Raw genomic sequence first — 24,791 nt, forward strand, 5'->3', positions numbered from 1 at the left:
CAGAATCTTCCACTAGTCCCAGATAGGCAACCAGCGCACCCAGTGGTCTGTGCGTCCACTGCTTGTGATGCCATCAGTTGCCCACGATTATGAGATTGTGGGTGCTGTGTTCTAGACTCGCAGATAATTTGAAGGTCCTGGACTGCACTGAGATTGGCTTCTGTAAATTTCGGTACTTCTTCCAGGAGCCTTTGTGGAATTGAAATCCCCTGCATGTGCATCACCCTGTAGGATCAATCTGCGACAGCTGCATATATTTTCTGGGTGCAACGCCAATGTGGGACATAGTAATTGTCAACACCGACCATGCATGAAATCATCACCCTACAGCTCGGTCAGCGAGCTAATTACCTGGCCACACATTTTTGGAATCTCCAGGTTAGTGAGTCAATTATCATGCTGCGCTTCTCATCATATATGCATCTTATGGCTGACATTTCTGGCAGGAATCCTACTTCACTTACAACGAGGAAGAGGAATCTCCAGTAGACCATGATGTCCATTTTCGCCCAGGCGTCGGCGCCGATGGGTCGGAAACATACACCCCTAGGACTGTCATATATGATCTGAAAGGTGGCTTTGGCACGCTCCGCAAGTACAACGCTTTGTACGAGTTGACTGAAGATGCCACCCCGGGCCAGGGTCTATGGTGGGTTTTAACCTTCCTACGTACTCTCTTTTATCCGAGGCCGGTGCAATATTAACAATAGAATTGTAGGGACGGAAAGGAGATTTTACAACAGCAAGCGCCAATTCCCCAGAGTGACTACCAGAAGAGCCTTGACGCGGGGCTACCTGCTCCAACGCTCTCTGCAGAGACAGTAAGGTATTGGTCGGATTATAACCGACTGTTCTATCACCCCCGCTCCATTGTGCAGCTCAACGACTATGAGTTGAACTCCAAAATCATGCCTTTTGAGGATTGGACTATTGGCGAAGAACTGTTCAATGAGCTCGACAAGGAGCATGACTTGCTCGACCGAGATGTCAGACCTTTCGCAGAAGAAAGCGATCAGCTGCGTGCACTGCAAATATTCACCGGCTCTGACGACGCATGGGGCGGCTTTGCTGCAAAGTACATCGACAGGATTAGGGACGAATATGGCAAGAAGTCCGTCTGGGTTTGGGCCATCGAGAACGGAAAGAAGGTCGATCGGGTGAGTACTTCTACGATATGTTCTAGGTCTATGTGAAGCTTACACTGCATCATATGGCAGCAAACTCAGTTCAAGAGGGATTTGAACAAAGCTCGGTCTGTACATGCCATCTCCACACAGGCATCGCTGTATGCGCCCATTATCGACCCTCCAAGTCGAATCCCCCGATCTATCTATCTCGATCCTCGATCGGAATGGTACACTTCGGCCTTGGTTAGCACCGCCATGGAAAGCGTGTCACTTCCCACGCGACTGCGTCCATATCACGACTTTGAGGCGTCCCTGGCAGGTGATGACAGTATCCATAAGATATTCGAGCTGCAATCTACGATCGTGCAGGATGGTGAAGATGCCGCCAAATCGCCTACCAAACCATCGGATGATAGTGATGAGAAAGAGCCTGGAAGCTCGCCGATCAAGAAAGACTTTGATCTGGACTTCACCTACGATGGGCTGACCTGCCAAAAATCCCACCATGTCTTCAACCAGCTTCAAGTTTCACGGGGAGTTGCCGATCGTGAGAATGAGTCGGGCGGGGAGGACCAGGGTATCCTCCGCAGAAAACGACACTTTAACTCAGAACCAATGTTCCAAAGGTCAGACAAGCCCGCTGAACTCGTTCCATGCAGTCACATCGTTAACATTACATATAGGTTTCATACGACCCTACCTTTCCCGGTACTGGACAGCTTCCCTCAGAATTTGTTCCCGGAACTCAGATCGAAGGAGAGAATCAGTATTCTTGCCGCATTGACTGTCTCTTCGCGAACGGCAGAGAGACTGAAAGTCTATGAGACATTGGCTGGACGAGTGGCTAGCGTGGATGAGCGGGAAACTTTAGTCAATGGGTTGGGCGAGATCCGCGAGACATACGAGACAGGATGGATGAGCGATTCTGACTTCGACGATGACTAGCCATATAAGAAAAAAATATAGCTCACACTTGCATCGTACTTGTAACATCATTGATCACACCTTGCAGATGGAAATATCTAGTTGGACCCTGAAGCAGCTGGTTCCTTTTAAGCACGCCGATCGGGGCGGCGATCGGCGGGGGCAAACAGAACAAACAGCGAACCGGTCGGCCAAACGTGGCCTCTGTGCAATCATCGCGCCTTTCATTCATCGCGAATCTCATTTCTTGGTCCTACTTTCGCTTACTGCCAGGTGGCCAGTAATTCCAACTGTGATTGTGGCCTAGATGACTCTGTCGTTCTAGATCTTGCGTACGTGGTCTATTTCCTTCCACATATGCTTCCCTCCAGCCAGCTAACCGGCTCATAGTTCACGACAGCTACTTTCACTATTCAGCCCACCTCCGGACCCTGAATCAAACCTATTCGATGTACCAATAGCTGTTTTCACCAATCGCTCTTTCAAATTATAACCGAGAGAAGAAAAGCTGTTACTTCATACATCGGATGGGGAATTATTGAATTTTTGTATTAAGCAGAAGGTATGCGACAATGTGTGGAGGACGACTATCAGGGACGGAAGGATTTACTGACTCTTGAAGCATCAGAGTTATACAGACCATGGCTCCCGGCAGCCAGCGACGGTCCTATGCCTCGCTCACTTCCCTCCCCGTACTCTCCCTAATTCTACCGTTTCTCCTCTTTGTCCTCAGCTTTCCTTCCCCGGCCGCGGCTGCGGGTTCCGCAGTCCTTGGTATCGATGTCGGTACAGAGTACCTAAAAGCTACGCTCGTCAAACCCGGAATTCCGCTTGAGATTGTTCTCACCAAAGATTCGAAGCGCAAGGAGTCGGCCGCTGTAGCGTTCAAGCCTACCCGCGAGGCCGATGCCTTGTTCCCCGAGAGATTCTACGGTGGCGATGCCTTGGCGCTAGCGGCACGGTATCCCGATGATGTCTACTCGAACCTCAAGACTCTGCTTGGACTTCCTTTCGATGCGGACAATGAGTTGATCAAAAGTTTCCACAACCGCTATCCTGCCTTGCGCCTGGAAGAAGCGCCCGGAGACCGTGGCACGGTTGGCCTGCGAAGCAACAGACTGGGAGAAACCGAAAGGAAGGATGCCTTCCTTGTTGAGGAAATCCTGGCCATGCAGCTGAAGCAGATCAAGGCCAATGCCGACACTCTGGCTGGAAAGGGATCAGACATTACGGACGCCGTGATCACTTACCCGTCGTTCTACACCGCCGCGGAGAAGAGGAGTCTGGAATTGGCCGCGGAACTGGCAGGTTTGAATGTCGATGCATTCATCAGCGATAATCTTGCGGTCGGGTTGAACTACGCAACCAGCCGCACGTTCCCCAGTGTTTCGGATGGCCAGAAGCCCGAGTACCACATTGTCTACGACATGGGCGCCGGCTCTACAACTGCCAGTGTCCTTCGCTTCCAAAGTCGCTCGGTGAAGGATGTGGGACGATTCAACAAGACCGTCCAGGAAGTCCAGGTTCTGGGAACCGGCTGGGATAAGACTCTTGGAGGAGATGCCCTGAACGATCTGATTGTTCAGGATATGATCGCCAGCCTCGTCGAGGAAAAGAAGCTCAAGGACCGGGTTTCCCCGGCTGATGTCCAGGCCCACGGAAAGACCATGGCGAGACTCTGGAAGGATGCGGAGAAGGCTCGTCAAGTTCTCAGTGCGAACACTGAGACGGGCGCCTCTTTCGAGAGTCTTTATGAAGAGGATCTCAACTTCAAGTACCGTGTCACCCGCGCCAAGTTCGAGGAGCTCGCGGAGCAGCATATTGCACGTGTCGGAAAGCCCCTGGAGCAAGCTTTGGAGGCTGCTGGACTGCAGTTGAGCGACATTGACTCCGTTATCCTTCACGGTGGCGCCATCCGCACACCGTTCGTGCAGAAGGAGCTCGAGCGGGTTTGCGGTTCTGCCAACAAGATTCGTACCAGTGTCAATGCGGACGAAGCCGCAGTGTTCGGCGCTGCCTTCAAGGGAGCCGCTCTGAGCCCCAGCTTCCGCGTTAAGGACATTCGAGCAAGTGATGCCTCGAGCTACGCTGTCGTGCTCAAGTGGGCTTCCGAGTCCAAGGAGAGACAGCAGAAGCTTTTCACTCCCACTTCCCAGGTCGGCCCCGAGAAGCAGGTTACCGTGAAGAACTTGGACGACTTTGAGTTCAGTTTCTACCACCAGATCCCCGTCGATGGCAATGTCATTGAATCCCCAATCCTGGGTGTGAAGACACAGAACCTCACTGCCTCTGTCGCTAAACTGAAGGAAGACTTCGGTTGCACGGCTGCCAACATCACAACCAAGTTCGCCATCCGCTTGAGCCCTGTCAACGGACTTCCTGAAGTCGCTAGCGGTACCGTCAGCTGCGAGGTGGAGTCTGCCAAGAAGGGAAGCGTGGTCGAAGGCGTCAAGGGATTCTTTGGCCTGGGTAACAAGGATGAACAAGCTCCCCTCGGAGAGGAAGGCGAGCCGAGCGAGTCCATCACCCTTGAGCCCGAGGAGCCTCAAGCCGCGACGACTTCCTCGGCAGATGACGCTACCTCCACCACAACTGCCAAGGAGAGCAAGAAGAGCACACCCGCAACCAAGCTGGAGTCAATCTCTATCAGCTTCACCTCATCTCCCCTGGGAATCCCCGCCCCCACCGAAGCCGAACTCGCTCGCATCAAGAGCCGCCTGGCTGCCTTCGACGCCTCGGACCGTGACCGTGCTCTGCGTGAAGAAGCCCTCAACGAACTGGAATCCTTCATCTACCGTAGCCGCGACCTAGTCGACGACGAGGAATTCGCCAAGGTAGTGAAGCCCGAGCAGCTGATCACGCTGCAGGAGCGAGCCTCCGAAGCCAGCGACTGGCTGTACGGCGACGGCGACGACGCAAAGACCGCCGACTTCCGCGCGAAGCTCAAGTCCCTGAAAGAGATCGTCGACCCAGCCCTCAAGAGAAAGAAGGAGAACGCGGAGCGCCCGGCCCGCGTTGAGCTCATGCAACAAGTCCTGAAGAACGCCAAGTCCGTCATGGACGTGATGGAGCAACAGATCCAGCAAGACGAGGACCTCTACTCCTCCAGCGTCGCAGCATCCAGCTCTTCCTCTTCCACAACCGAGTCCTCGACCTCCTCATCCACCACCACTGAATACTCTTCTTCCGTCGACCTCGACGAAGACCCCTACGCCACCACCTCCACCTCATCCACCACTAAGACCGCCTCGGCCACCACAACCCCCAAGCCCAGCGGTCCTAAATACTCCATCTTCCAACCCTACGACCTTACCAGCCTCTCCAAGACCTACGAATCCACCAACACCTGGTTCGAAACTCAGCTCGCTCTCCAGGAGCAGCTCACCGTGACCGATGACCCGGCCCTCCCCGTCGCCGAACTCGACACCCGTCTCAAGGAGCTCGAGCGCGTCCTGAACCGCATCTACGATAAGATGGGCGCGGCGGCAGCCAAGTCCGGAAAGGAGCAGAGCAAGAAGAACAACAACAACAACGGCAAGTCGTCGAAGAAGGAGAAGGCTAAGGCGCAAGAGGAGCAGAAGAAGTCTGCTAAGGAAGAAGAGCAGAAGGAAGATAAGAAGGCTAACCGCAAGGATGAGCTGTAAATCGAGCGGCAGCTTGGTCTTCTGATTTATGGGAATTGAGGTAATCGGTTCCCAGAGAAATAAAGTAAAAATACTAGGAGTTCGGATTGAGCGTTACTACTGCCACTTTCGTTGTTTTTTTCTTGTTGTGATGTGATGAAATCATTTACACGCTGATTGAGGAAGTCCCTGTCGGGGGTCATTGGTCGGTGTTATGTAAACTATACTACTATAGATAGAATTGACTTGACTGTTCATTTACACTTTTTTTTTTTTTTTTTTTTTTTTTTTTTTTTTTTTTTTTTTTTTTTTTTTTTTTTTGGGAAGTTTCTTTGATTTATTATTTGATGCAGTCCAGATTCAAATCTGTTGCATGGGTGCTGGCTATTGTATTAGCCTAACTAGGAAGGTTGAACAGGTAGAGTCATCACAATCGGGTTATATGTACAGGGTGCTTGATAACAAACAACAAGAATGTAGAGCAAGCAGGGGCCAAGTAAGAATATGCATAGAAAAACAGACAGACAGACAGGGCAAAGAAACACAACGGGCGAAATAAAGAACAGTATGCATGGCGCATCAATTCATCCACCCGGCTTGTCTTCCAGCACATAGAACCAGCCTATGGCACTCTGTGTCCACAAGGAACGTTGCACGCAACCGAAAAGCACAACAGATAATAGTACAACCACCCAAACCCAGCCCAACCCACGTTAACTCCGGCTAATAAGATAATCCAGAAACGACGAGAGAAATGATGGGAAAGCCCCAGCAATAGTAACAACACGTTTAGATCCCACCCATTTCAATCTCCGAGCTTCGACTCACAGAGCCATACTCCATATCCACCTCCTCGCGACTGCGCAAGAAGGAAGCCTCCTCAAAGTCATCAATATCCATACCCATGCCCTCGGAAATAGTGGCATGTTTCCGCAGCGTCACGAACCGTCTTCGCTGCTGATTCAACTTGGGCGCAAGGATGGTCCGGCTCAGAAGAGTAGCATTGTGTGTAGATAGATCCAAGCCCGAAGCAGCAACGTCATCGTCCTCACTATCGTCGAGGTCAAAGTCCATATCATAAGAGCGTTTCTGACCACCGGCGTTGGACTCCTGGCTGCTGGAGGGGAGGGAGAAAGCGTCGCCTTCGTCATCGGTGATAAGGTTCATGGGTGCGGAATGACTGCGCATGCCGCTGTAGGGAGCCAACTCGGAGAAACTGGGGTCGGGCTTCGCCAGACGAGTCTTGTATCCCTCTGCGACGGATTTGCGAATGCGCATGCCGACGGAGAGGAGGGAGGCTTGGACTTTGGTGGGGACGATGGGGGTGGGGGAGCAGGTTGCGGCGGAGTAGTGGTTGTGAGAGAGGTGGTGGGTGCGGTCGGTGGTCACGTTGTCATTGTCTTCTGGGGGAGGTGTAGATGTAGTTGAGAAGAAGCTAGTGATTGGTGGCTGAAAGCGTCTGCGTTTGGAGGCCAGGTCGGAGGCCTTGGTGGTGGTGGGGGGGGACTGGAGGGAGGGGGACATGTTGGACTGAATTGGATAGAGACAGACGGGACTTTTGTCTATGCGGGGAGTGGAGAAGTTGTAGTGGTCTAGTCTGTTTGTATGCTCGTGGGGGACCACTTAGGTCTAAAAGGACGGCTTCTGATTTGACAGGAGATATAGTTTGGAATGTGCGATGTAGTAAGAGAAAATGCAAGGGCTGTGGAGGGGAGAGGGGGAGAATAGAATGTCTAATAGCAGAAGAGGAAGAAAAGAAAAGGAAGAGGCTGGGGAGGGAAAGAACCTGAGGCACGGAACGCGACGCGCCACGACGCGCCCGGCACGTGTCACTTGTCAATTTATCCTCTTTGGGACTGACATGGAAATACTCCATATTCCATGGATTTGATGGAAGTGCACATAGTTAGAATATTTGAGGTAGTCTTTGAACTACGGATTATATCCTAATAGTTTTGTGGGGAGTTCACATAGTTACTAGAACATGTCTAATAGTTCGGTCATTGCAGAAGAGCTCTATATACAAAAAGGCACGCTTTTTAGGACATCCAAAGGAGATGAACCAAGAGGCTCGATGATACAACAGTAACTAGAACATGGAACGAAACAATAGATCTACGATAGGGTATCACCATATATACCTTAACCAATGTTTCCTCTGCGACCTCCCCGCTTGGCCCGATCATGATGAGCCTTGAGAACGGCGCGGGTTTGCACCAAACTCCGCTTGTTCTTGCTCTTGGCCTTACCCAGGGTCATCAAGAAGTTCTTCTTGCGCGCCTTCTCCTTGTTGGTCGTACTCTTGCCCTGATCCTGCTTGCGCTCCTTGCGCTTGGCCGTTATACTCTTGTGCTCAGACCGATCAGTCTTGCCTTCCTTGGCATGAGCAATCCGCTCCTCGCGCGTGGCCTTGCCGGCAGAGAGAGCAGCCAGGCCCTCGATCTCTTCGGCCGTCAGAGGATCGTCACGATCACGCTTCTTGGCGCCTGGCACGAGTGAGTTGATGGCGGCTTCATTGCGCAGCTCCTGGAGCTTGGCCAGGTCAGCCGGGGTGAGAATGCGAGTCGTTGCAAGCTTGGAGAACTTGGCCTCAGCAGACTCTTCCTTCGATTCTTCCTCCTTCTCCGCCTTATCATCACTGCTGCTTTCACTGGATTTGGCCTTCTTGGCGGGAGGTCCGTCTTTCTCGTCCTCGGAATCGCTGATGTCGATTTCAGCGTCGCTCTGCACATTGATCCAGTCGCCCGAGTCGTCGCTGTCCTCATCATCTTCCACATTCCAGGATGCCCAGTTGTCCTCCTCGCCTTCCTCCTCATCATCAGAAGCATCAGAAGCCAAGCCCTTCTCAGCTCTCCTCTTCCGGCGCTCCTCCTCCTTCCATTTCTCCAGGAGCTCCAGACCCTCGATGCCACCGGCCTCTTGTTCCGCGAAGCGCTTCTCTTTCCTCTCTCCAGCCTTAAGGCCAATGGAAGCGTCCTTGCCGCGGTCCCGTCTCTTGAGCATCTCAGGGTTAACCTCCCGGAACAGACTAAGCAGACCTCGACCCGCCATCATGACACCCTTATCCTTACTCTTACGGTACATGACAAGATCCTGCAACAAGGTCTCATTCATGGCGAGTGGCTGTCGTGCGCAAATCTCTCGGATAGCGTTAAGACCGGCCGATGCGACCTCAGATGCTGAGGCTTCCGAGACGAACTCATTTGCGATCTTCTGAACCAAGGGCTCCAGGTCATCCGGGGGGACCAGGTCGTGGGATGCTTGCGCCAGCGAAGCCAAGAACGACGTGACGGATGGCTGACGGGGAGTCAGGAATTTCTGGAAGTAGGAGTAGAGGTGCATGATATGCAGTTTATGCAATCCGACAAGGCGGGTCACGAGCTGAAGCACCATAAGCTTTTGGTCCAAGTTGAGCTTGGACTTGGTGCTCTGCAAATGCTTCGAGAACAAGGACTCGGCGTAGCCCTGGGGATCGTGGAGAAGATGCAAAGCGGAGAAGTTCAGAGGATGCGGCTGGTTCTTCTTGCGCTCCCTCTTCTTTACGGTTGCCTTGGCCTTCTCAACCGCACGGGACTTCTTTCTGGTCTTCTTGTTGATGCCGACTTGATGCTTTACTCGCCCCAAGTCAATGGCTTCTTCGTCACTGCTCTCATCTTCCATTTCCTCGCGCTCTTTGTCACCACCCAAGAAGAAGCGAACACCGCCAACGATGACTTTTTCGTTCGATGCCAGACTGGCTTCCTTCATGACCTCAACAGCCTTGGCATCGGTCCAGATCTGGCGCTTCCACAGTTCGCGCGTAAGCTTGATAGCCCACAGGCCCTTAGAAGAAGTCCGGTCCGACGTCACCAAGTTGAACAGGACGGTCTGCATGGTGCGGTTAAGCTTGTGGTTCGTGGTCTTCGCATTGGCCTGACGAAGGTCCATGAGGATCTTTTGGAAGATCAGAGCTCGTAGGGTTTTGCTGGGGGTGGAAATAAGGATAGGGAACAGAGTCTGAAGCAATCTGGAGATATGATGCCAATTAGCAACCAGCCACATGCGCATCTCGCAGTCTATGGATAAACATACGTCGCCGAGTCCAACAGTTCCTTCTTCCTCAGAAGCACCAAGCTACCGACGATCTTTTCGCGCAACTCCGGGTGAAGGATCAGATGGTGCTGGCTCAAGATATCCATGAGCTGCTGAGGGAAGTCCTTCGTAATCTCGGGGTAGCAGTCGGCCACATGAGCAATGAAGTCGATCAATTCTCGAAGAGATATCAGACCCGTCTCTGTGGTCGACGAAGGCGCGGTCATGAAAATTTCCCGGTGACTCTCATATTGGTAGTGCTGAGCGCGGAAGTCTTCAATGTAGGATCTTCACCAGTAAGCGACAGTTAGCAAGCCATTCTGATATCATTGACGTCTAATCGCATTGTTCATAGTGAAACATACTTGGGATCTCTCCGAATCTTGTGCTGAAGGTTGGGCCTATGAGAAGCAGTGAGTTAGCGACAGGCGAAATTCTTCGTCTTGGGGAGGGGGTCCGTAGCCACACAGCGACGGTATAAGATCACTTACAGATCAGCCTCGACCTTTTCCAAGGCTCCCAACTTTCTTTTCACCATCTTTGCGTATTATAGTGGTGAAACTGAGGGGATGAAGTGGGTGGTTGAGGGAAAAGAAAGGCGGGCGACGGTTGCCAGGGCCGATAACAGAGCCCCGAACATTTTTTTTTCGCAGCGACGGGTCTGGCCTATCGATAAGCCGCAGCCAGCCCTTGGGACTTGCCAGCACGGGCACTTCTGCACAAGGACTCTGATTATCATGGTCTCTGCAATATTAAGCGTTTACGGGTTGTAATCTACTGGGAATCTAGAACACTTTATTTGTGCTCCTTGACATGTTCATCAAGTGTTTGGAGTCTACGTTTGCGTAGTTCGTCGCCACATCTGAGGTGGCAGTGGAACAAATGGTTGAAACAGGGAAATCTTTTTCGTGTAAAAAAATAGATAAAGGTATTGACTTCACAAGCCAGAGGTCTTCATGATCGCATCTCAACTACTGTAGAAGAAAGCCGTCCGATTCTCTCATTTTTAGGATCTCGCTCCCTCCCGTGACTGTTTTCAGGTATGTACAGTCGCGCAGATGCATGCAAATCGACTGAATCCTAATAAACCCCCCGTCCACTCCAGTACACGCAAAACCAGGACCAAACGGAGAATACGCCCAAAATTCCCACTTTACCGGTTGGACTTGGCAACACGCTCGAGCTCGTCCTTCTTCTTGATGGCGTAGGAGTTGGAGGAACCCTTGGCGGCGTTGATGAGCTCTTCAGCCAGGCACTCAGCAATGCTCTTGATGTTACGGAAAGAGGCCTCGCGAGCACCGATGGTCAGGAGGGCAATAGCCTGGTTGACACGGCGGAGGGGAGACACATCGACGGCCTGACGACGGACGGTACCAGCGGAACCGATACGGGTGCTGTCTTCACGAGGACCGCAGTTGACGATAGCGTCAACGGCGACCTGGAGAGGGTTCTGGTCGGTCATGATGTGGATCTACAAAGGATTACCCGGTTAGTTTTCTGTGTCTGGTTCTGTGGTTTGCGTTCCCTAGCCGTTCTGCGTGCAGAAGGCATTGGAGAATATGAGAGGTGACGTACGATCTCGAAGGCGTGGGCAACGATGCGGACAGCCATGAGCTTCTTTCCGTTGTTGCGGCCGTTCATCATGAGGGAGTTGGTCAGGCGCTCGATGATGGGGCACTGAGCCTTGCGGAAACGCTTGGCAGCATAGCGGCCAGCGGAGTGAGGAAGGTAGACAGGGGAGCGGATCTGGACGTAGTCGCTATTGAAGGTGAAGCCGAGTCAGCAAATCTCGTTTCTGTGCCAATTCGCAAATTTTTTTCCATCGTGATTCCCTTCGCAGATATCCCATTTTGTCGTGCGTTTTCCTCCGTGCATGTCGAGTCCATTGTCTCCCAACAGATACTGGCGTTTTCCACCGGTCGACACAAAACCCATGCTCGTAGAACAATCAAAATCGCGATGAATTGGGGAGCACCTACGTCAAGGAGATGTCCCTGATCTCAACATCCTCGTAGCTCCACTTGTTGAACAGCTTCACGGATCCCATCTCCGCGATAGCCTCCTTGGGCAGGACCTGGAAGGCCGCAGCGGGGTTTTCGACCTCGACTTCGCCGTGTTCAGACATTTTGGTCGACGTATGCACCTGTTGCCGAGGGAGGGATACGTGTAGGTGGCGGACGGTGTCGTTGGTGATCCTTCAACGTCGACGAATACAGTCGGGCGGCTGAAATGTGTCGCTGAGCGCAAGGAAATTCGAGGTGCGCCTCGCTTAGCGGGTGGTGGGTTAGGGCAGGACTGACCGCCAATGGCGCGGGTGGTGTCATGTGATGGTCACATCTGGATTCTGGCACCCTACCCCAAACTAGGACTAGCGCTGGATGCCCCTACAATACTGTTCACCAATGCTCCGCTTCCAACCCGCCATATCATACATGGATCTAGATGCAATCTTAGACTGTCATCAGTTCTCTACCGGATACGTTCAAAAAGTGAGCATACTTTTGTATGCACCGAAGCGAAATTTCATGCAATAAGGTTACGTTGTCATCACTTCCTACGCTGTTCCAGTTTGCTTGAATCGTCCATCATATCTTGCACACCGAATCAGCTGTTTATCAAAATATCATCTTTAGCCATAAGTTAAGGACTATGTTGAAACTTTTCCGGGCTATACGCATTCAAAGACCTCATTTACTTTCGACATAGTAAGCGCTGCACAACATCCAACCGGCTTTGAGGGAAATCAACAAGTATTCGGCGCTCACTTTGACTCTCCGCCTCCATTTTATTCAAGCAATACACCATAAGGGATCTCAATGTGCATTAGTTATTTTCCGTTGACTCCCCTGTACTATGCAGATATGCAACAATGGTTTATCTCTGAATTTAGCGGACGCCTCGCCTCATCTAGGCTGTCTTGCATAGCGCATGATTGGGAAGCAAAAAAAGCACACAAGATGCTTACCACATGGCCTGGACAAGACATGCCCTGTTCGTGATTCCATTATAATATACTCACCTGTATAGGTGCTAAATGTAGTGGCATATCAGAGCGTACAGTAAAGCCTGGGAGCTCACGACATACTATCATCTCAAATTAGATGCGAACAAATCAGGGAACTGCGGCAGGTGTTAAAATGTTGTTATTTACTTTACTTGAATAGTACTACTAGTTAGTTAGTATGAAACTACTTGACAAAACAACACATTCTAAGTAATTTTCCACTCAAGTGTTGGTTCAGCGTTTGGTCGCGCATTCCGCCTGCTATGCGGGTGGGCCTTCTGGAAACCCGTATCCTGCTCTCAGCAGCTCGGCTCAACATTAGTAGGATGATGAAGTTTTCAATTTGATATGAATATCTATCAATGAATGCAACTCTGAAGCTGGAACGCTATTGCATGCACTGTTCCCCGACTTCTTTTCTGTATAGTGACATGCATTGCACTTGTGAGGTCGTGTATCCCTGGGGGGACACCAATAAAACAGAAGTATATCAAGGATGACTTATCCTCCACTAACGGCTTTGTTTTGATAAAGATACTGATTCGAGTATTATAGATATGAAGTAGTTAGCCCAAGAGCCTTCACTGAAAGGACAAGCTAGATGAATTTGATTTATCTTCATATAGGACAGCTCTGCATAAGCTACCCTTCTGTCTCGCGCATGACTTTGAAGAATATGATCAGCTAAGTGTGGGAAACGGCCTAGATCCGTTGCCTAGGCATAATAGTACTGAGAGAATGCATCATATGAGCAAGCTTGACAGCTTCTTACGCAAACGATCAATCTTTTCCGTAAACTGTTCAATATTGCCGAGACGCACAAGCGAGAAAAGCGGCCGGGAATCTTTGTGTAAAGACTTTTCCAAGAGCTGCCATCAGCATAAAGAGTGGCGCCTTCGCATAGCTGAGCTCCCGTTATTGTCTCCAGCTGCTTCTCTCCTTATATTCGTTCAGTTATAATGTCTCCGGTCTGTAATACCAAGGGGAGTTCTCTAATGATTATCTGAATAGAGAACCTGAGTACTCCTGGCATACGGTTTAGGCATCCTTTGGCCATCGGAAAAAGGTAAGTGAATAACATGAACTTGGATGATCATACTCCTTTTTTTGCCCTACGTTGATGTTGAGAGAGCCTTGGCGCCGGGACCAACAGCAGTAGACGACCCCACCAGGGACCGACAAGCCAATAGTACAGCGGAGACCCTCTTTTGATTTCGGAGTCTTCAATACCGAGGATGGAGATAGCGTCGTCGGTCGAACATTCGAAGGTGGTTAGCACGCGCAGTGGATATAAGAGATCATGATGGCCTCATCTACCTAGGTGTCTTTATGGCACCGTCATAATTTAGTTTTTCATTTGAAGAAGCTAAGTGCCTTTAGCACGATTTCCACAACCGCTGTTGCACCAAATTTTGGTTTGCCGCTAAAGCGGCGACAGCTGGAGCGTTATTAGCGGGCTTGCGGAGGATATCGAATAAAAATAGGCACACTGGCTTGTGCTACCGAGGGCGTAAGATATCAGGCACAAACGGGATAATCAAGTAACACACAGGGGCGTAGCGAGACATATTCCCGAGTCAGATTGGATGGATGAGATATGTGGGAATGAGGTGTAACCCTGTCATTTCAGGTCCGAGTACCAAAAGGAGGGTGCAGACCGTCGACATCCACCTGTTCGTGGTGTGAAGCGGACGATCCTCGTGCTCTCCGGATGCCGAGATTGTTTGCTCTTTCTCCTCCTGACGCGTGGCGGTGCACGTTCATCTGAGCATGTGATTGGCTGCACATTCTGCGTGCCCGGCCCGCCTCACCGGCCCTAGCCGCCGCGGCAGGTGACGTTGTGGCTCATCAGGCGCGGAGAAGCGACAAGACAAACTCCCGGATTCCCCATCCATCTACTGGGACATCGCAAGGGGCTGCTCGACTCTCCGAAGTCTCTCGTTCCCCCCTCAGCCTCTTTCTGACCCCTCCCTCTTTTCTCCCCCTCCTAAGGGACCCTGCAATGAGGGTGCCGTTTACCCTGGCCGTTCAGCATCCCCGAGCCTTCGAATGAAAGCCCCTCGATTTGTCTACCCTCAACGCATCTGCAATCATGGCGGACGATAATCCCGAGCTTCACGCCGCTCTGCGCGACCTTGATAAAGAATTGGAGGTATGCAAGAGATCCTGGCAACCTATAGTTTTACCCCGCAGATTCGCGGTTCTGTGGACAGATCCAACTAACCTTTCACTACTTATCAGGAAGGTGATATTACGGAGAAGGGGTAAGCAAACTCGTCTTTATCTGTATTCAGACAAACTATGGATTTGAGTGTGAAACTTTAGCCCTAGCAAATGGTCTACCTGATCGCCCGTGCAGGCGGCTCAAATATATATACCGATAGACGGTTGGGACTGACTTAGTTTAAAGATACCAGAAACGGCGCACCGTTCTCCTGTCGCAGTTCTTTGGCCCTAATATGAAGCTGGATTTCGGCGCACCCACGTCAAGGGATGGAACTTCATCACTCACAAGCTCAACCCATCCTCCACAAGCCATCCTCAACGTCCGACCCCCAACGGCGGAGTCCACAACCCTGGGCGACTCGTCGCAGTCCTTTGCCAATGGGCGTGATAGTTACAACAACGGAAGTTTCGGATATGAGCGCAGGGTTAGTGGGGATACACAGGGCTCATATGATAGAGAGAGCATGCTGCTGCCCGCTGATCGAGCCCCCTCGGCAGCCTCCTACGATTCACTTTTTCTGCCGAAGAACAAACCTGCACCTCCCATGCAAGAGAGCTCACGTACAGCCACACTTCTGAGCCAAAACTATGCATTTAACCCCGGCTATCACCACGATGCCTACGAAGAGCCTATCGGAGCCTATGATATGCCGCCAGGTGGAGTCACGCGACAGTCGACAATGCTCGACTCCCAGCAGGGGTTTTTCTCTGATTTTGCCGGCCAACAGCAAGATGATTATAGGGATAGCTACGGTGGTGGCTTTCACCGCTACTCTCAGTCGGATACGTTCTCCCCTACGGCGAATATGGCACCGCCGTTGATCCCCGCTTCTGAACTCGCTCATGGACCGGCACTTGCTCACCTTCAACCACTGGAGCCTCGCGACATTCCATTTGCCGTACAGGATCCCCATGACAAGAATACGCCAATGTCGAACTTCGACAACATTCCCGCCGTTCTCCGGCATCGAGCGCGGATACATGGAAAGCAGCCCGCGTATTGGGTATTGGACCAAAAGGGCAAAGAAATTGCTTCCATCACCTGGGAAAAACTAGCCAGTCGCGCTGAAAAGGTGGCGCAGGTCATTCGTGATAAAAGCAACCTCTATCGTGGTGATCGCGTGGCGTTGATTTACCGGGATTCTGAGGTTATCGAATTTGCTGTCGCACTGATGGGCTGTTTCATCGCCGGCGTCGTTGCTGTCCCCATCAATAGTCTTGAGGACTACCAGAGTCTCAACCTGGTTCTTACCTCAACCCAAGCACATCTGGCATTAACGACAGAGAACAACCTAAAGAATTTCCAGAGAGACATCACGGCCCAGAAGCTAAATTGGCCCCGGGGAGTAGAGTGGTGGAAGACCAATGAATTTGGCAGCTATCACCCCAAGAAGAAGGACGATACCCCACCCCTTGTGGTTCCAGATCTGGCGTATATTGAATTCGCCAGGGCGCCAACCGGCGACCTCCGCGGTGTCGTCATGAGCCACCGGACAATCATGCATCAAATGGCTTGCCTCAGCGCAATTGTTTCAACTGTACCTATGTCCTCGGGTATGGCTAGGCCGCGTGGTGAAACGATCATCAGCTACCTCGACCCTCGACAAGGCATTGGTATGATTATTGGCGTCTTGATGACCGTATATGGTGGTCATACCACTGTCTGGCTAGAGGACCGTGCAGTCGAGACGCCGGGTCTCTATGCCCACCTTATCACGAAATATAGGGCAACCATCATGGCTGCAGACTATCCGGGGTTGAAGATTGCCGCTTACAATTACCAGCAAGATCCAATGGCGACACGGCATTACAAGAAAAACTCAGAGCCAAACTTCGGAACAGTGAAGCTCTGCCTTATAGATACACTCACCGTCGACCCCGAGTTCCATGAAATACTTGCAGATCGGTGGTTAAGACCCATGAGAAACCCGAGGGCCAGAGAAATCGTTGCGCCCATGCTGTGTCTTCCCGAGCACGGTGGCATGGTTATCAGTATGCGAGACTGGCTTGGTGGCGAAGAGCGCATGGGCTGTCCCTTGACGCATGAGATGGACCCAGCTGAGCGCGAAGATAGCAAGAAAGAGGAGAAAAGGTCTGGAAAGGCTGATAACAACAGTGGTTTTGGCAGTAGCTTACTGGGTGGAGGAGGTGCTCCTACGCCAGCCCCGCAAGAGCAAGGAAAGACTGAGCTTGGTGAGGTCCTTCTGGACAAAGAGGCTCTCAAGAGCAACGAAATTGTGGTCTTGGCAATGGGTGAAGAGGCTAGGAAATTCGCCGGGACCATGCCCAACGCCGTGCGTGTTGGCTCCTTCGGCTATCCCATTCCTGATGCCACACTGGCTGTCGTCGACCCCGAGACCAACCTGCTGTGCACTTCAAACGTCATCGGCGAGATCTGGGTGGACTCCCCGTCTCTATCTGGTGGCTTTTGGGCATTGCCGAAACACACAGAAGCCATCTTCCATGCACGTCCTTATAAGTTTGAAGAAGGGAATCCAACCCCGATCCTGGTTGAGCCAGAATTCCTTCGCACAGGCCTGCTTGGCTGTGTCATTGAGGGCAAAATTTTCGTGCTAGGTCTCTATGAGGACCGGTTGCGTCAGAAGGTCGAGTGGGTAGAACACGGGCAAGAAATCGTCGAACATCGTTATTTCTTTGTCCAACACATGATCGTCAGTATTTTGAAAAACATCCCCAAGATCCATGACTGCACAGCTTTCGATGTTTTTGTCAACGAAGAACATCTTCCCATTGTTGTGTTAGAGTCATATGCGGCATCAACAGCACCGACGACATCAGGTGGTCCTCCACGACAGCTGGACTCTGTTCTTCTTGAATCTCTTGCCGAGAGATGCATGGAAGTTCTCTATCAGGAGCATCACTTGCGGGTTTATTGCGTGCTGCTCACAGCTCCTAACACCCTTCCTCGTGTTACGAAGAATGGGAGACAGGAGATCGGTAACATGCTGTGCCGCAAGGAGTTTGATTCTGGAACTCTGCCGTGCGTGCATGTCAAGTTCGGTGTTGAACGATCCGTCCTCAACTTGCCAGTTGGGGTTGACCCAGTCGGTGGTATATGGTCTCCGCTGGCCTTGATGTCAAGGCAAGAACTGCTCGCCTTGCAGGACAAGCAATATTCGGGCGTTGACTACCGTGACGTAGTCATGGATGATCGCACATCCACGCCCCTCAACAACTTCAACACCATTGTGGACCTTCTTCAATGGCGTGTCTCTCGGCAAGCTGAAGAATTAGCTTATTGTTCCATCGACGGTCGTGGAAAGGAAGGCAAGGGCATCACTTGGAAGAAGTTTGACCTGAAGGTTGCTGCCGTAGCAATGTATTTGAAGAACAAGGTTAAGGTCCGACCTGGAGATCACTTGGTCTTGATGTACACTCATTCAGAAGAATATGTCTACGCTGTACATGCGTGCTTCTGCTTGGGTGTCGTTGCTATCCCCCTCGCCCCCATTGATCAAAACCGTCTGTCCGAAGACGCTCCGGCTTTCCTTCACGTCATTAATGATTTCCATGTCAAGGCCATCATTGTCAACAGTGATGTTGACCATGTGCTAAGACAGAAGCTCGTCTCGCAGCACATCAAGCAGTCTGCGCAAGTACTCCGAATCGGTGTCCCAGCTATATACAATACCACAAAGCCTACCAAGCAGTCGCATGGATGCCGGGACCTCGGTTTTACGGTCAAAAGCTCCTGGCTGAGTGCGAATCAGGCGGCTATGGTGTGGACCTATTGGACACCGGACCAGAGGAGAATCTCTGTTCATATTGGTCACGATACAATTATGGGCATGTGCAAGGTGCAGAAAGAGACCTGCCAGATGACTAGCTCAAGGCCGGTGCTTGGTAGCGTACGGAGTACTTTAGGCCTGGGGTTCCTTCATACCTGTCTAATGGGTATCTATGTTGGTAAGTAGAAGGAACTATGCTGTGGACTATGATGTTTGCAGGGCTAACGCTGGCTTTAGGAGCGCCAACCTACCTTGTATCGCCTGTCGACTTTGCGCAGAACCCCATGACGCTCTTCGTTACCCTTTCGCGCTATAAGATCAAGGACACGTACGCTACTAGCCAAATGCTGGACTATGCAATGAGTGCCATGGCTGGCAAGGGCTTCCAGATGCAAGAGCTGAAGAATTTGATGATCTCAGCCGAAGGCCGTCCAAGAGTCGATATTTGTGCGTTTCCAATTTACATCCCTAGTCAGACGCTGTAGCGCTAACGTGATTGCAGACCAAAAAGTGCGCCTCCACTTTGCTTCTGCCAGCTTGGACCGTACTGCCATCAACATTGTGTATTCCCACGTCCTCAACCCCATGGTTGTCACCAGATCCTACATGTGCATCGAGCCTGTTGAGCTGTGGCTCGACATTAGGGCTTTGCGCCGTGGACTGATCTGCCCTGTGGATCCAGACACCGATCCCACTGCTCTTGTCATTCAAGACTCGGGTATGGTCCCAGTAAATACGCAAATAGCTATCGTAAACCCAGAGACATGTACTCTGTCCCACGTCGGCGAGTATGGTGAGATTTGGATCCAGTCGGACGCTTGTGCCAAGTCATTCTACGGATCCAAACAGGATTTCGATATGGAGCGTTTCAATGGTCGGGTTATGGATGGCGATCCTAACGTCGCCTACGTGCGTACTGGTGATCTTGGCTTCCTTCACACAGTCACGAGACCCATTGGCCCTGGTGGCCAGCCTGTCGAGATGCAAGTGCTGTTTGTTCTTGGAGGAATTGGTGAAACCTTCGAAGTTAATGGTCTGAATCACTTCCCAATGGACATCGAATACTCTGTGGAGCGATGCCACCGCAATATCGTATCTGGGGGGTGGTAAGTTTCGGCCTTACTCGACTCTCATATGTCTGTTACTAATCCGTCTATTTAGTGCTGTCTTCCAAGCTGGAGGCTTGATCGTGGTCGTGGTCGAGGTTACGAGAAAGGCTTATCTAGCGTCTCTGGTCCCTGTGATTGTCGACGCCATCCTTAACGAGCACCAGGTCATCGCTGATATCGTGGCATTTGTTTCACACGGAGACTTCCCTCGGTCCCGTCTCGGTGAGAAACAACGTGGGAAGGTGTTGGCGTCATGGGTTACTCGGAAGCTGCGGACCATTGCTCAATTTAGCATCCGTGACGGAGAGGGCCCCGAGCACCCATTTGCTGAAGCTCCTCAGCATCGTGTCAGCCGCAGCTCGAAACCCGGAAGCACCATGGGAAACAGCACTCGGCGATCCACCGTCGTACCGGATCCTGATCTCATGCCTCGCTCCCCGGCTCCAGTCCTGGTCGAGCATTCCGAAGCGACCATGGGCTCCTATCCCCCTATCCCAGAGCCAAGCATCCACAGTCCTACTGGCACCCTGCCCGAAGGTGGTATGCCTTCCGTCCCGCACATCACAGAGCCAGCCCGGCCGACCAGCGCCTCAACGAACGGGGCTCCCGCTGTGCCACGGAAAGAACTTCCCACGACCATCAGCAACCCCGACTTTGGCTTCGACTTTGGTGACTTTGCCAACTCGGCCACAGCAGGATCACTGACCGAGCCTGCTGGTCACGGTCCTATGCCTGAGAGCCTCCCCTACCGAACCAATGTCCCAGCTCACGATGCGCCGCAACGCGCCCCAAGCAATGGAAGCTACCCTGTTCGGAATGACTCTTACAACCGCACACCCCTCGCAGATCCAATGGAGGGAAGTACCGGCGACTGGCCCCAAGAAGCTCTCATGTACCAGGCCAATCTGGGATACGATGATGCCCACGGCCTCCACCGCAACCAAATCTAGTACATACATACTTGATGAGCAGCAGCAGCATCAACAAAAGCACACACCATCTAACAGCTCCCTGATGCCTAACAAGCAAGGGTGAAGTAAGATTAGCATTAAATTTTCTTTTATCATCTTCTTCTCCATTTCCCTATTATTCTGCTTGTCCTCTTTTTGCATAGCCCCGATAAAAAGAAAATCACGGCTACACGTTTGCATGATCCCCCTCTTCCAAATTCTTCCCCTTTATACACAGTCTCTACCTTGTTGTCTTCTCCTGTCGCCCTTGCATTCTATTCCTTTTTTCTATAAGAGGTAGAATATGGCTATCTATATACCTGTCTACTTTCCCACCCCATTCCCCACCTTCCATCTATGATGACCGATATGCAAAATGTGTTTGTGATTCTTTTTTGTGTACATACATACCCCCCGCATCCCCATTCGCATTTTTACATTTATCATATAGGCATGCATGCAGTAGTAGCTTAGCTCTTCTTACAATACCATCCTATATAGATAAAGCTATGCTGTATTCATACTTCATACTGTATTCATGCCCAAAAGGAGTACGATATGAATTATTGATACTAGATACTAGTAGTCCCCTACTGTTTCTCTGTAGTGACTGAACTCTTTCACTACTACCACTAAAGTCCAACATTGTACGAGAGTCAAATGCTATTAAGAAAGACAAGGAAGTAACACTATGCCACCATAAGCAATTTGAAATTAAATAAAATTTAGATTCATATCACGTCATTCCTAAATCTGTACAAATCGAAGCAAAATTCTTCCTTTCTTTCTTCCTTTTCGTCTTCCTTCCCTTTATTCCCACCTCCTCTCCGTATATACGTCTTTCCTTGACAAAAAAACACAATTTTCGTACTTTTCTCTTCCCAAAAACCCCGAGAAGAAAAATGTTGAAAGAAAACAGAAACCAAAAAAACGGACCCGAGATATAATGCAAGTAGAAGATGACGACGACGACGACAGCGAAACCGATGTATGCTAGCTAATGTAAGATGAACAATTTACTGGCTCTCGGCCTGCTGGGTCAGAGCTTCAATGTCGACCTTGGGCTTGTTGGGACCGTTCAGCATCTCCAGAGCTTGGAGGTCGTCGTCGGTGAGGGTGTTGGAGCGGATGGGGCGGAAGGGAGCGGGGGAGCCGGAGCGGCTGGTCAGGAACTAATCAAGAGAGTAATGTTAGTGGGGGTGATTCTCAATAATTGAAGTTATTTGGGGAGAACATACAGAGCTGGCGGCGCTGAGCAGGGCAATCAAACTGGCCTGGACCACATCCTGGTGGATACCAACACCCCAGACTTGTTCCTTGCTGCCTGCTGCAGTGCACTGAATATACGTCGCAGCCTTGACATCACGACCCAGACCGATGGAGTGCTCCTTGTAGTCGACGACGTCGAGATCGATGCCCAGAGTGGCCAGGGCGTGGGCCAGGGAGGAGATGGCACCGGGACCGACACCGGTGATGGCGTGCTGGATGCCGTCGATTTCGATGACACCGGTGAAGCGACGCTTGAGGTTCTTGGTGTTGAGGGCTTTGCCGGGCTCAGGAGGCGCAGGCGACTGCGAACGATCCGTGGTGATGTTGTAGTCGACCAGGTTGAAGCGGGGGTTGGACTTGAGGTGGTAGGCTTCCTGGAAGAGCTCGACAACTTCGGAGGGACGCAGCTCGCGGCTGACTTCTTCGGTTCTGCGCTGCACGATCTTGCTGAACTCGACCTGCAGGGCGCGCGGGAGATCCAGCTCCAGACTGCGCAAGATGACCCAGGCGGCACCACCCTTGCCACTCTGGGAGTTGACACGAATGACGGCCTCGTAGTTCCGGCCAATGTCCTCGGGGTCCAAGGGGAGGTAGGGGATCTCCCACTTGGTATCGGGGCCGGCGGTCTCGCGCAGCTTGAATCCCTTCTTGATGGCATCCTGGTGACTGCCACTGAAGGCGCAGACGACCAGCTGACCACCATAGGGCCATCTCTCGTTGACGGGGATCTTGTTGCTTTCCTCGACCACCTTGATGACTGCATTGATATCGGAGAAGTCCACCTTGGGGGAGATACCCTGGGTATACAAGTTCAGAGCCAAGGTGACCAGGTCCACGTTACCCGTCCGCTCACCGTTTCCGAACAGGGTTCCTTCGACACGCTGGGCACCGGCCATCTGGGCGAGTTCGGCAGCGGCAATGGCGCAGCCACGATCATTGTGGGGATGGATGGACACGACATACTTCTCGCGCTCAGAGACATTGCGGCAGAAGTACTCAACTTGATCGGCGAAGACGTTGGGGGTGGACATCTCTACCGTTGCCGGCAAGTTGAAGATGATGGGGTCCTTCTCCGTGGGCTCCCACGCCTCCTTGACAGCTTCACAGACTTGAGCAGCGAACTCGGGCTCGGTGTCGGAGAAGGTCTCGGGGGAGAACTCAAAGTGCCATTCGGTTCCAGCAGTCGACGGGTCATCCTTGGTGATTGAGCGAGCATACTTGGTGCAGCGCACGGCCATTTCCAAACTCTTCTGCTTGTCCATGTTGAAAACAATGCGACGGAAGCAGGGGCTGGTAGCCAGGTAGATGTGCAGAATAGCCTTCTTGGCACCCTTCAGGGAATCGACCGTACGACGGATCAGATCTTCTCTGCAGGGGGAGAGGACCTGAAGCCAGACATCATCGGGGCACAGACCGGGGGTCTCGACCAAGCTACGGGTGAAGTCGAAGTCGGTTTGCGAAGCAGAGGGGAAAGAGACTTCGATTTCCTTGTAGCCAATGTCGACGAGCATCTTGAAGAAGCGGAGTTTTTGTTGTCCATCCTGTGTGTTTCACAAAAGAGAGGTGGTCAGCCAGGTTATGCTATTTTTTCCTCACCCATTGAGCACTGTAAGGAACTCACCATAGGATCGGGCAGACTCTGGTTGCCATCACGCAAATCGGTGGCCAGCCACCGGGGTGGGTTGTCGATGGTCTTGTTGGGCCATTGGCGGTCGGGAAGATGGAGGGGCTGAAAGCGCTTGTATTTCTGGGAGGGGTCCTTGAGCCTGAAGAGAAAAGGAGGAGTCAGTCAGTGGATGAGAATCAATTGACGTGCAATTATAACCGCAATTAAAGCATCTGTTTAACGCAGACACCACCATAATTGAGGGAAATTCAGCATTAGTGGGAGGGACGTACATAGGCATGGTGATGGAGGAGAAGGCGGGAGGATCCGCAGCGGGGAAATGAGAGGAGAGGAAATGCGGGTGGGAAGATATGGGGGGAGGAGGAGGAGGTGATGGAAGAGGTTGTAGATAGATTAGTAGTGAATCACCTCACGGGGGAAGAGAGGACAGGACAGTGATTCTTGCAATGAGGAAGAAAAAAAAAAAAAAGTTAAGAAGCTTAAAAAGAAACCAGGAACGGGGGGGAAGTCAGACAAAACGGTGACGCAGAGGAAGAATGGGTAGGATTTAAAGGCGACGGACGGGCGAGTGGCCGCCATGAGTCAAATGGAATGACGCTCGCCGCCTTTGGCCCTCGAAATTTGCGCCGACAGCGGATGGCGGATCGCCTTCTGATTTGGTACCAGCCCAGTGTCCCCTCTTCATTCAACTTCTCTCTCCCATCATGTTACATACAAAGTAAAACTATACTAAGAATTATTGCACCCTCCCCTGGCAATTCAATGGGTCTTCTCTTTTTTTTTCCCCCCGAATCAATCACCGGCCGAGAATTAGCAATCTGGTACGAAATCCCACTCCACCAGTGATCAACTCGGTTGGCTGGTTGGATGAAATGCAAGGGCAATCGGCTTCTCCGCTCCTCCTCTGGATGCTCGGCTCGCCGACACCGGAGTCCCTCGCCGCCCTTCAGGCACCCCGCTGTCTCCGTCGATAGCCGTCGACAGCCGCTACTATGATTCCATGTGTTCCCAATAGAAAGAATAGATTCATAACTAAATAGGAAAAAGGGGGAAAGGGAAAATATACTATGTAGAAGATCGTAAATAGTCTAAGCAGAAAAATTGGAAATATC

The 24,791-nt window shown here is 51.6% G+C and overlaps 7 protein-coding genes across 7 annotated transcripts; 3 read left to right on the forward strand and 4 right to left on the reverse strand.

Moving 5' to 3' along the window:
* Positions 1-108: 108 nt before the first annotated feature.
* BO79DRAFT_246336 (misato family protein) lies at positions 109-2,096 on the forward strand. The gene is made up of 5 exons (XM_025685557.1): positions 109-378; positions 447-649; positions 719-1,157; positions 1,218-1,753; positions 1,811-2,096. The coding sequence occupies exons 1-5, from the start codon at positions 307-309 to the stop codon at positions 2,070-2,072; spliced, it is 1,512 nt and encodes a 503-aa protein (XP_025538279.1). The 5' UTR covers positions 109-306; the 3' UTR covers positions 2,073-2,096.
* A 225-nt stretch (positions 2,097-2,321) lies between these two features.
* On the forward strand, positions 2,322-5,923 carry BO79DRAFT_238643 (Hsp70 family protein). Its single transcript, XM_025684832.1, has 3 exons — positions 2,322-2,383; positions 2,442-2,613; positions 2,680-5,923. Exon 3 carries the CDS (start codon positions 2,693-2,695, stop codon positions 5,693-5,695), a length of 3,003 nt encoding a protein of 1,000 aa, XP_025538280.1. The 5' UTR covers positions 2,322-2,383; positions 2,442-2,613; positions 2,680-2,692; the 3' UTR covers positions 5,696-5,923.
* A 174-nt stretch (positions 5,924-6,097) lies between these two features.
* BO79DRAFT_175829 (uncharacterized protein) lies at positions 6,098-7,198 on the reverse strand (the record flags this gene model as incomplete). Its single annotated transcript, XM_025679819.1, has 1 exon — positions 6,098-7,198. The coding sequence occupies one exon, from the start codon at positions 7,196-7,198 to the stop codon at positions 6,464-6,466; it is 735 nt and encodes a 244-aa protein (XP_025538281.1). The 3' UTR covers positions 6,098-6,463.
* Positions 7,199-7,705: 507 nt separating this feature from the next.
* Positions 7,706-10,311, reverse strand: BO79DRAFT_209833 (SDA1 family protein). The gene is made up of 4 exons (XM_025682681.1): positions 10,237-10,311; positions 10,111-10,146; positions 9,746-10,033; positions 7,706-9,680 (listed from the first exon to the last, which is right to left on the reverse strand). The coding sequence occupies exons 1-4, from the start codon at positions 10,281-10,283 to the stop codon at positions 7,817-7,819; spliced, it is 2,235 nt and encodes a 744-aa protein (XP_025538282.1). The 5' UTR covers positions 10,284-10,311; the 3' UTR covers positions 7,706-7,816.
* A 322-nt stretch (positions 10,312-10,633) lies between these two features.
* On the reverse strand, positions 10,634-11,976 carry BO79DRAFT_209834 (40S ribosomal protein uS7). The gene is made up of 3 exons (XM_025682682.1): positions 11,725-11,976; positions 11,321-11,504; positions 10,634-11,216 (listed from the first exon to the last, which is right to left on the reverse strand). Exons 1-3 carry the CDS (start codon positions 11,868-11,870, stop codon positions 10,899-10,901), a joined length of 648 nt encoding a protein of 215 aa, XP_025538283.1. The 5' UTR covers positions 11,871-11,976; the 3' UTR covers positions 10,634-10,898.
* A 2,671-nt stretch (positions 11,977-14,647) lies between these two features.
* BO79DRAFT_288541 (putative AMP binding domain protein) lies at positions 14,648-21,249 on the forward strand. The gene is made up of 6 exons (XM_025688696.1): positions 14,648-14,901; positions 14,991-15,013; positions 15,160-18,902; positions 18,962-19,171; positions 19,227-19,830; positions 19,886-21,249. Exons 1-6 carry the CDS (start codon positions 14,842-14,844, stop codon positions 20,781-20,783), a joined length of 5,538 nt encoding a protein of 1,845 aa, XP_025538284.1. The 5' UTR covers positions 14,648-14,841; the 3' UTR covers positions 20,784-21,249.
* A 271-nt stretch (positions 21,250-21,520) lies between these two features.
* BO79DRAFT_246342 (2-isopropylmalate synthase) lies at positions 21,521-24,170 on the reverse strand. The gene is made up of 4 exons (XM_025685558.1): positions 23,952-24,170; positions 23,674-23,818; positions 22,022-23,593; positions 21,521-21,955 (listed from the first exon to the last, which is right to left on the reverse strand). The coding sequence occupies exons 1-4, from the start codon at positions 23,957-23,959 to the stop codon at positions 21,800-21,802; spliced, it is 1,881 nt and encodes a 626-aa protein (XP_025538285.1). The 5' UTR covers positions 23,960-24,170; the 3' UTR covers positions 21,521-21,799.
* Positions 24,171-24,791: the final 621 nt, after the last annotated feature.

The sequence above is a fragment of the Aspergillus costaricaensis genome (genome assembly GCF_003184835.1).
Source record: "Aspergillus costaricaensis CBS 115574 unplaced genomic scaffold BO79scaffold_21, whole genome shotgun sequence".
NCBI lineage: Eukaryota > Fungi > Ascomycota > Eurotiomycetes > Eurotiales > Aspergillaceae > Aspergillus > Aspergillus costaricensis.

What these genes read in the sequence shown, in the direction of transcription:
- BO79DRAFT_246342 (XM_025685558.1), bottom strand. An exon ending in AGAGTCTGCCCGATCCTATG is followed by an intron (nt 23,594 to 23,673) that starts GTGAGTTCCTTA and finishes TGAAACACACAG; the next exon opens with GATGGACAACAAAAACTCCG. An exon ending in TGCTCAGCGCCGCCAGCTCT is followed by an intron (nt 21,956 to 22,021) that starts GTATGTTCTCCC and finishes TCTCTTGATTAG; the next exon opens with TTCCTGACCAGCCGCTCCGG.
- BO79DRAFT_288541 (XM_025688696.1), top strand. Translation starts at nt 14,842, where the DNA reads ATGGCGGACGATAATCCCGAGCTTCACGCCGCTCTGCGCGACCTTGAT. An exon ending in TCTAATGGGTATCTATGTTG is followed by an intron (nt 18,903 to 18,961) that starts GTAAGTAGAAGG and finishes CGCTGGCTTTAG; the next exon opens with GAGCGCCAACCTACCTTGTA. An exon ending in CCGTCCAAGAGTCGATATTT is followed by an intron (nt 19,172 to 19,226) that starts GTGCGTTTCCAA and finishes ACGTGATTGCAG; the next exon opens with ACCAAAAAGTGCGCCTCCAC.
- BO79DRAFT_246336 (XM_025685557.1), top strand. Translation starts at nt 307, where the DNA reads ATGCATGAAATCATCACCCTACAGCTCGGTCAGCGAGCTAATTACCTG. An exon ending in ACCCCGGGCCAGGGTCTATG is followed by an intron (nt 650 to 718) that starts GTGGGTTTTAAC and finishes ATAGAATTGTAG; the next exon opens with GGACGGAAAGGAGATTTTAC. An exon ending in ACGGAAAGAAGGTCGATCGG is followed by an intron (nt 1,158 to 1,217) that starts GTGAGTACTTCT and finishes ATCATATGGCAG; the next exon opens with CAAACTCAGTTCAAGAGGGA.
- BO79DRAFT_209833 (XM_025682681.1), bottom strand. Translation starts at nt 10,283, where the DNA reads ATGGTGAAAAGAAAGTTGGGAGCCTTGGAAAAGGTCGAGGCTGATCT. An exon ending in AAGATTCGGAGAGATCCCAA is followed by an intron (nt 10,034 to 10,110) that starts GTATGTTTCACT and finishes TTACTGGTGAAG; the next exon opens with ATCCTACATTGAAGACTTCC. An exon ending in GAACTGTTGGACTCGGCGAC is followed by an intron (nt 9,681 to 9,745) that starts GTATGTTTATCC and finishes TCATATCTCCAG; the next exon opens with ATTGCTTCAGACTCTGTTCC.
- BO79DRAFT_209834 (XM_025682682.1), bottom strand. Translation starts at nt 11,870, where the DNA reads ATGTCTGAACACGGCGAAGTCGAGGTCGAAAACCCCGCTGCGGCCTTC. An exon ending in ATCAGGGACATCTCCTTGAC is followed by an intron (nt 11,505 to 11,724) that starts GTAGGTGCTCCC and finishes CACCTTCAATAG; the next exon opens with CGACTACGTCCAGATCCGCT. An exon ending in TTGCCCACGCCTTCGAGATC is followed by an intron (nt 11,217 to 11,320) that starts GTACGTCACCTC and finishes AATCCTTTGTAG; the next exon opens with ATCCACATCATGACCGACCA.
- BO79DRAFT_238643 (XM_025684832.1), top strand. Translation starts at nt 2,693, where the DNA reads ATGGCTCCCGGCAGCCAGCGACGGTCCTATGCCTCGCTCACTTCCCTC.